General features: G+C 34.6%; 1 protein-coding gene across 1 annotated transcript; it reads left to right on the top strand.

Annotated features, from left to right (window-relative positions):
• The first annotated feature begins 203 nt into the window (after window positions 1-203).
• LOC121422820 (ras-related C3 botulinum toxin substrate 1-like) lies at window positions 204-8,834 on the top strand. The gene is made up of 6 exons (XM_041618030.1): window positions 204-403; window positions 4,661-4,732; window positions 5,437-5,554; window positions 6,425-6,487; window positions 7,737-7,871; window positions 8,213-8,834. Exons 1-6 carry the CDS (start codon window positions 369-371, stop codon window positions 8,369-8,371), a joined length of 582 nt encoding a protein of 193 aa, XP_041473964.1. The 5' UTR covers window positions 204-368; the 3' UTR covers window positions 8,372-8,834.
• Window positions 8,835-9,459: the final 625 nt, after the last annotated feature.

Genomic DNA, 9,459 nt, shown 5'->3' with positions numbered 1-9,459 from the left:
GCTTTAATATATTTACTGAATTTTGGGAAAATAGAGGTTGACTTGAGTTGTCAGAGTCATATTGGGAGAAATTATAGAAGAAAACTAGAAGAACCCCGGGAAGAACCCATCGAAATTATAATAGAAGAAGCAAACAGTAACTCCCGTACCACAGTACACTCACTTGCTTACACCAGATATACGCTACTCTTCGACAGTTCACTCTTTATCTGGGCGATCTTGAGCTGCTGCTGTGTGATGATGTGATGTGTTTTCGTGCTCGCGTCCGGTAATTTCTACCTCTGGAAATCAACTCTTTCTTGTTCTCCTTTTGTTTTTGGATTGAAGGGACTTGCATTCCTACTGTCTACGAGATTGTATTTGAAAGAATGCAATCCATTAAATGTGTTGTTGTAGGCGATGGGTAAGTTAAAGAGTAACTAATTTGTCAATGTTCACTGATGTTTGTTCTAATCTTATTCGTGTGACTGACAATGTCAAATCATTTTTCACTCACTGACTCAGTCAGCTCAGAGACTCACTCCCGAGTACAGTCATGGCTGTTTACAATGCAATGAAAACGACTGGGGCAGGCTATTGAAAGTCTGAATTACACAAGACTGAGACTGATTGAATGCCAGTTCGGAGAATGCATTCCGAATTTATTATTGCGTGCGCCGTTATTACTATCATGACTATGATGTTCAGAATTGGCCATTAATTTGGGAACTGGTCGAATCTGTAGTTTCTTTCAATTACTAGGCCTAAGTTTCATTCACTTTTTTCAGCACAAACTCGCATTGATGATGTGTCGTTAGTCTAGATCTAAGAGACTACGATACCGGTAGGCCAACTGTTGTTGAGCCCACTCATTCAATGAACAAGGTTATATCCTTGTTCTCAGTTTATAGGATATATCTCCATGTGTGGCAAAATAAGGGTGGCAATGTTTGGCTTATTTTCTCTTTTTGTTTGGGGCAAATGCCTGATTTTTTACGCTGACATTGACAGTTTCCATTACACCTATATTATTCATACAACTTGGCTCTTATTTAAATTTGACACTTTAAATAATTTTTTTCTTAATTAAAAATAGAGATCAAAAATGGAAAATTTTTTGCCATATTACTTTCCACCAATAGAGGGCGTACACAAAAGTATGCCCAAAATTCAAGTTTTTGAGTGCTCTAGTGAATACAAAAATTATTCCCAAGTTACTAATGTAAAATAAATTGCAACTGTATGGAAATTAGTAATTTTGGTCACAAAAGTGATATTTTAATGATTTTTTTAAAGTGTGTGTTCTGTATGGCAGTGAGTCCAAACTTCGCGGACGGTCATTATCTCCAAAACTAGCCAATATCCTTAAAATTTGACATCATCAATGTGAAAAGCGACCTAAAATTACCCTTTGCTGAAAGTTTCTTTAGGATTAGTCCAGTATTCATGAAAATATTGGCAAAAGATCAGCAAATTTGTCACTGTTAGCGCCCGTTTTGAAGAAAGCAACAAGCATCACGATATTACCATTTTACAAGCAGAAATCATAAAAAATGTGAGTTAAATGTGGTACTAACCGATTCCATAGCATTTTGCCATCAATCTGATATAAATATTTCACTTTTTGAGCTTGAATCTATGTTTAAATCTCCACAAAAGCTTTGGTGCGCGAAGTTAGGTCACACTTTTTCTGAACGGTTTTCCAGCACAGCCCGCATTCGCCGATCGGAATAGAATTTTGAGATCGCGATACCGGCGAAACCCCGTGACCTGCTTTACATTTTCGTCCATTTTTTATAGTTTACGATCTTGCCGTCAATGTGGCAACTATTTCTTGAATTGGTTTTGTATAAATTATGAATAATTTGTGGACAAAATTAAGCCTGATGAATATTTATGAAAAGTGCGCGAAGTTTGGACACCCCATCATACAACATTGGCATACCATAGTCCTACCTGAAGATTCCCCACAGGCAGGATGGTAGCAGAGAACAAGTGGTTGAGCCCAGTTGTGAAGAAAAATCCCTGCTTCAACAATAAAAGATCTAGTAGGCCTAATGTTAGACTTCTAATAACTTAGATTAATCATGATTCATAATGCGAAATGCTTTGTTTACAAATAATGCGAAGCTGAGCAGCTGCAGCTCTTCAGGCGCTAAGTATGGTACCGGTACTGTAATTTGGATGCAGTTTTGCACCGACTGATCTGGCGATGCTAGGAATAGTATGATACTAACTAATCTCACCTCATATTTTGATATTTTTTATATTCAATGAAATTCAAAATCATTTGTGTTTTACATGACTTGTTAAGGGGTGCATTTTCAAAATATGGAAAATACTTGTGCTTTTGGAAACCCCATGGATGCGCCTGGTATCCACTTATAAATGGAAGAGGCCCGCCCCCGGTAAAAAATTAGGATTACAAAACCGATTTCATTGAATTAATCAGAAATAAGATAAATAAATATTCTCAAATACCCTTCAAAATGGGAACCAGTGTTTATAATCCTCCATGCTAGAGTTAGACACGCTGCTTCCTATTTCAATATGGAAACCAGCTATCGTTAAAACCAGCAATGACATCTCTGGAGAATTCTCAATAGAATTGTCCATGCTGGTTCTCATTTCCACTGGTAAATAAAGACATGTTGTGAGATTTTCATCAGAATCATCTGTCATCACTGACAAAATAAATCTCACTAGTAATCTGTCAGGCCTTAAATTTCATCATTTTTAGGGCAAGGCCAGTTTGGCCTTAAGATGCCACATATTTTTGAGGGCACCAAGGCCAAAATCTTTTTCATAAAAGGGCATCGAAGGCCAATTTTTTGGGGGGTTTCCTTTTTTTTTTTCAAAAGGACCTCATTAAGCCCTATCTTTGTCTTATTGTGCATGTTCAGTGTTCCTTGACAAGCACCAGCCATTACACAATAAGTACTACTAGTAGAATTGCCACAATTTGGTTTAAACCTTTCCTGTCTTTATTTACTCTTTAAAGACCCAGACCGGACCCAAAAATGAAATTGACAAATTATATACCAATCGAAAGCTTATAAGCTACTTAATACAGCATTGTGAGCTTTATTCATTTTCACCCTTCCCAGCTGAGTATTTTGCTTAAGAATATTCCAATTATCGGGCTTCGAACCCGGCTTAGAATACAGGCTTTATTGTGCTTTTCAAATGCCTCAAGACCGTGACGTCACGTTGTGTAAGAAGCGTCGCGATTCCATAGGTTTGTACACAGAAAAACTGGGTTATTTTTTTGCTTTCCAGATTACGCATTTCATTTTCTTCACTTCCATCACAGAGTGATATCACATATATTTTTTCCTACATGCTTAAATTATGAAATCTACAGTTTTGAACTAGTTTTTGCCATATTTTATTTCCTGCTTATTTGGCGTAGATTTCAAATCTATCTGCATTCAGATTATGTATCACAACTTTTCCTGACATAGCAATTTAGGCCCAATAAGAGCCAAACAAAGAAGTCACAAAAAAGGCAGTGAATAGTTGTAGGTTTCCATCAATTTCAACAGTGAATAATTGTGAGTGCCATTTTCATCTGAAAACGGAAAAAAAAATTGGATTCATAATATAGAAATGGAAAAAATACCCAATGCTTTTGTACACAAACCTATGGAATCGCAACCCTCCAGACACAACATGACGTCATCCTTTCCAGGCGAGGTGGGGTGCTCAATCGAAGCGTACTTTGGAGGAGCAGTTTCTTTGATTTTTATCTAATATTTCTTAAAAATGGAAGGAGATGTATAGAATATTTTTGGTATATTTGTATTGTATGAATCATTGACTTTCTTTTAATATATGATTGTTTTTACACCGCTTATGCTCTTTAAAATGGGAACCAGTATGCCCATTTCTATGGAGAATTTTCCATGCTGGTTCCCATTTCAACAAGGAGAGAAAAGAAGGTTACAAAATCAATCTTTCTGATCTAAGCTCTGTGAAAGAGATCTGGGGCCGATTGCACGAAATGGTCTTTCCAAGGACCGTCTTTCGTGTCGCCCATCTTTTATGATACGCTATAAGCGGGGTGTTTCTGAAATTTATGATAAAGAATAAGATTCGTTAGCTTGCTTTTAAATCAAATTTTATACAATTTCATGATATATCACATCATTTTATAAACAAATATTTTGTTTATTTTAATGGACGAATGAAATATGTTTGCAGATGATTTATTTAAAATGCGTTTCACATGGCGCATCATAAAAGATGGGCAACACAAAAGACGGTCCTTGCAAAGACCCTTTCGTGCAATCGGTCCCCGAAAGCAGCGCCAGCAGTGATGAAGCAGTGATTTAAAGGAAAAATCAAAGACCAAGATCAGGAGAACTGTCCCTTTGTATGAACAAATACAACATGGTTGTGGCCATTCTGGCCAAGACATCTGTGCATGTATGTTCTTATTAAGATGCACATGTATAATCATTAGGAGATGGATCTTGTTCAATCAAAGAAAGAATCATGTTGAATCAATGTCCAACTCTAATAGGTCCATGATCAAGGGAATGCTCACATTAATTGTCCATCTAATTTTTTGGTCCATGGTCTATGGAAAAAAAATTTGAGTGATTGAGCAGCTCCTAAATTGATAGTTCCACTTAAATCAGAGCTATAATAGTTTGTTTAATATCAATCTTCTTTGCAGAGCTGTTGGTAAGACATGTCTTCTCATCAGTTACACCACAAATGCTTTCCCTGGAGAATACATTCCCACCGTGTAAGTATGAATACAATACAATAGAATAAATTTCCACTGTGTTTAAACACATTACAACAGAATATATTAATTCCTACTGTGTAAGTATGAATACATTGAAATAGAATACATTCCACTGTGTAAAATATGAATACAATACAATAGAATACAACACATTACAATAGAATACAAAACATTGAAATAGAATACATTCCACTGTGTAAAATATGAATACCGGTACATTACATTTACAACAGAATATTGTGTAGGATAGCAGAATTCATTCCACTGTGAAAGTATGATATAACATTACCATAGAAATACTCTCCCACTGTAGGTGACATTGTAACTTGGATAAATGAACAATATTCGTTCCAGTTATTGTGTATAAATCTGTCTTGAAATGCTATGACATCCAAATTGGCTGAATCCCTGTTACCAAGGTCCCAGGAAAGGGTAAACAAAAACATGTAATCCCAGTTTACATTATTGTTTCCACCTGATCTCAACATTTAGCTGAAAAACTTTACAATTATTCATGATCACCACAAGGGACATTGAATTTCTATATCTTGGGTTGTTAAAAAAGTTTAAACCTTTGTGATGTAAGGCCCAGACAGACAAACCAACTGCTGCTGTCCAGAAGGTAGTTTTTCCCACCCTGCAGACCGTTCATGTAAAATGAAAATATTCAGGAAATTTATTCTATATTTTGTTTTCTGCAGCTTTGACAATTACTCTGCTAACGTAATGGTAGATGGTAAGCCTGTCAACTTAGGATTATGGGATACTGCTGGACAGGAAGACTATGATAGGTTACGACCTTTGTCATACCCCCAAACAGTAAGTAATCTAGTCTTTATCTTCCTCTTCTTTTGTCTCATGTTATTCTGTAGATATTCACATTTTCTTATGCCAAACTTTTAACATAATATCTTTGCAATGATACCTGATTTTTCATAGTAAGATTTGTTGGTGTCTTAAAACTTGTAAAAGATGTGAAGTATATTTCGGTTCATTACTTTCAAGAAAAACCATCTACTAAAATGCAGTGCATGCAGTAATTTGTCACCAAATTGTGAACCAAAGAGTTGCTGTGGGTGTCAATAGGAAGTTTTCTCAACCACTGTCTTACACTACACAGATGCTTTCTGAAACGTAGGTAATCTAGCAGTCTTTGTTGAAAATTGTTAAATCAAAACAGCAATGTTGTCCATGACTCTGGACAAACGACATAGTTTCATTTTTTCGTCAGCTCTGAACTTTATGATGATCAGTGGTCCCGGTTCATCAATTTTTCGACAAAGACTTCTCAGCTGTTCATATTGATTTGACAGTCAAAGGGACAGTGATTTTCCGTTTTACCGGTAAATGAAACTGAAATTCTGTTTGGTTCTTTCACTGTTCAGGTAAAAAAATTAATTCACCTTTGCAAAATGGAAATCAGGTTTTTGTTCTGTACACTTTCAGTGACAAAACGGAATTTCCATTTTCAGATCAAGTTGGAACAGAATTACAAATTTTTAGAAATGTGAAAAGTCCATTTTTTGAAATGGAAAATCTGTCTCTACAGGCATTTTCAATATAGTTAATATGTTGTAGAATTTATCTCTGTTGCAATTACGAAAACTCGCTATGTAAAATGTACACATAATTAAGCATGGAAAAAAGGACAAAGATGAAATGTTTTCTGATTTCTTTGTGTCATTTCAGGATGTATTTTTGATCTGTTTTTCTGTGGTGAGTCCAGTATCATATGAGAACGTCAGAGCAAAGGTAAGATCTAAATATATAACATGGAATAGCATTCATATATCTTTGTATAATGTATGATAACAACCCCAACTGAAAGTATGAAATAATTTGGTAAATGGTAATGTTATTTAACCTGATTGTTAAGAAAGCATTGATGCTTGTAAGCAAGCAACCAGAAGACCAACAGCTTAAGGTCTTTTCCAAGGGACCTTGTAATGACGAAAATGCTCTTCCAAATGGCACTAGCGCACCAAGTGGGTCACCGTAATAGAAAAATCCTGTTCTACTGACTAAGCTATTACATCTCCAAATAGTCTATTTAAATAAGAAGTTCTATCAAATGGAAATTTGCAATTGGACTTTGTAATTACTAGCATATAGGTTTCTTAGGAATCAAATCATTGTAGTTCTTTCTGAACCTTGTTATTAATTCAATTCAATTCAATTCTGGTTTTATTGTGAAAATGGTACATGACAAAAGTCCAAAGACTCATCATATTTACAAAGTAAAAATGTACATGTATATTATTAAAAGATTGCAATATATCACAATTCTAGTGCTAGACAAATAATCAACAAATAAAGCCAGAAAAAATAATTTTGGACAATCTCAAAAAAGATTAAAGACAAATTCCAGTAGTTGCAATAAACACTGATTTCATGAGAAAGTCTGTAAAACCAGGCTTAATTGTCAGTATATCATCGAGGATCTAGATCTGGTACAGTTACATAAACTGAACTTTGTGAAATCTTGAAATCTACACCGAAAAATATTCACACTGAAGATCACCAACACAGATAGGCACACGTGGGACAGTGTACTATTATTGCTGGAATAAAGACCCGACGGAAGTGACCAAATCCGCGCTTATTTTGCTTATTTCTCAGCAATTACACAATTTCTTCCAGAATCCTTTGGCACATATTTTTTATTCATACAAACAGACACTTGGGTGGTCATTATATTAGATTCTGTAAAGTATGCCTTCAACCAAGTCATTTTGAGATCGTTACCAATACTGGAATTTATCTTTGAAATTGATTGAAATTATAACATTGTAAAACTATCATCGTCAAAATTAAATCAGCAAAGTTGCAAGTATTAAAAACATTAGTTCAAAAACACATTTGAATGTACCATAATCTGTCTTTCTGTACAATATGGTATGATATAATATGAGTGACTTGTTATTTTGTTGTGAACTTGTGACTTAATGAGGCAGAATTTATTAATATCTTGTTATAATTGATATTTTTTCTCCTCTTTCAGTGGGCCCCAGAAGTGAGACATCATTGTCCAAACACACCCATCATCCTAGTAGGAACTAAGTTAGATCTGAGAGATGATCCAGATACCGTCAATAAACTCAAAGATAGAAATCAGTATCCAATCAGATATCAACAGGTAATAATCTTTTACATTTATCCAATCAGATTACAAGTTCCAGGAGCTTACAGTAACGGTGATTATAACTGACAATAGTGGACAAGCTTTGTGAATCAAGCCTCAGATATTTTTTATTATCAGATCTTCAGTTCAGGGTACTTTAAAAAAAAATCAGTCATAGAAATTAGACTTCCATCAAGTTATTCTAGTGATAAGATGTGTATCAGCCAAGAAACTACTCAAATTCTAAGAACTATGCATGAGATAAAAAATATTTTATACTGTTCACTATTTGATTCTGTGTAATTTGTTTATATTTCATTAAGTTTTGCTTTGTTTTTTGTGTGTTTGTTTTATAGGGAATACAGATGCACAAGGAAATCAACGCTGTGAAATACCTAGAATGTTCAGCATTGACGCAAAAAGGACTGAAGATGGTCTTTGAGGAAGCCATCAGAGTCTTTCTCTATCCTCCAAAAGCTCCCAAGAAGCGTAGACATCAATGTGCAGTTTTATGAGTTTGTATACATCAGGGCTACCTCTCATAAAGAGCTGCAATTGATTAGAATTAATCTTAACTATGGAAAGCCAGTGATGTGATGATTTATTCTTTAGAAGGCACCAGGCCTGATTCTTTGAAAAGCAGCAAGCTTATTGGTCAAACTGACATGCGCATGAACATTCTTCATCTCTTAATGTGACGATACCCAGTCATGTATTTTTCTTTGTGGTGAATTATGACATTGTTGGCTTTCCATAGCTCTGATCTATTGAATCGATTGTAACCCTTTTCAAGACGGGCCTACATGTAGATATACTCAGTACATGAATCTAGGTATGAGGAAAAACAACTTGATTGTATATGTATCTGGTTTCCTCTTATACATCAACTCATTATGACACTGTATAGAAAGTTATGTACTATTATGTTAGCGTACTGTGCAGGTTTTGCATAAATTGGAAGGATGTAGTTCTTTCTATTAAAAAAAATCAACAAGACACTGTATGATTGAAAATGTGGTATTTGCATTACAACCCAAAACAAGTTGATAGTCAAACAAATAGCAATGTGTCTTTGCATTTAGATGCTTTTTAGTTAGATGCATGCTTGTTTATTTGTTTTGGTTTATGTTTTTTGTCGGTATTTGTTCTGTAAACTGGTTTGATTTTTAATCATTTTATAAGTTATGCTGTATTTATTATGTTTATACTCCAATACTATACTTGTATTTATATAAGTATTACTTATACTTGTACTCCTTTATTTGATTTTTACTTTGACAAAGCATTATTGCTTCAAAAAAATATTTGAACTAAAACCTGAAATAGAGGTAGAATTCAAAAGTACATACATTTGTTTTTAAATTGCATGTGTGTGTAATTGTGTGTAATCGTATGAACATTTTTGATCAACAATCTTGCCCTGATGTAATGGAAAAGAAAATAATTGCAATATTGGCCAGTTTCTAAACTTATTTCAGCTAAGCTTGGTGTGTATGTTTGTACATACTTTTTTGCTGTCATGTTTTTAAGAAGTGGTAATAAACAGAGAGTTTCATTGTTCTTAGACAAAAGATTATGTAGTGCATAATTATGTGCATGGCTG

Source organism: Lytechinus variegatus, chromosome 10 (genome assembly GCF_018143015.1).
Source record: "Lytechinus variegatus isolate NC3 chromosome 10, Lvar_3.0, whole genome shotgun sequence".
NCBI lineage: Eukaryota > Metazoa > Echinodermata > Echinoidea > Temnopleuroida > Toxopneustidae > Lytechinus > Lytechinus variegatus.
This window is presented reverse-complemented; position numbering and strand designations above follow the sequence as displayed.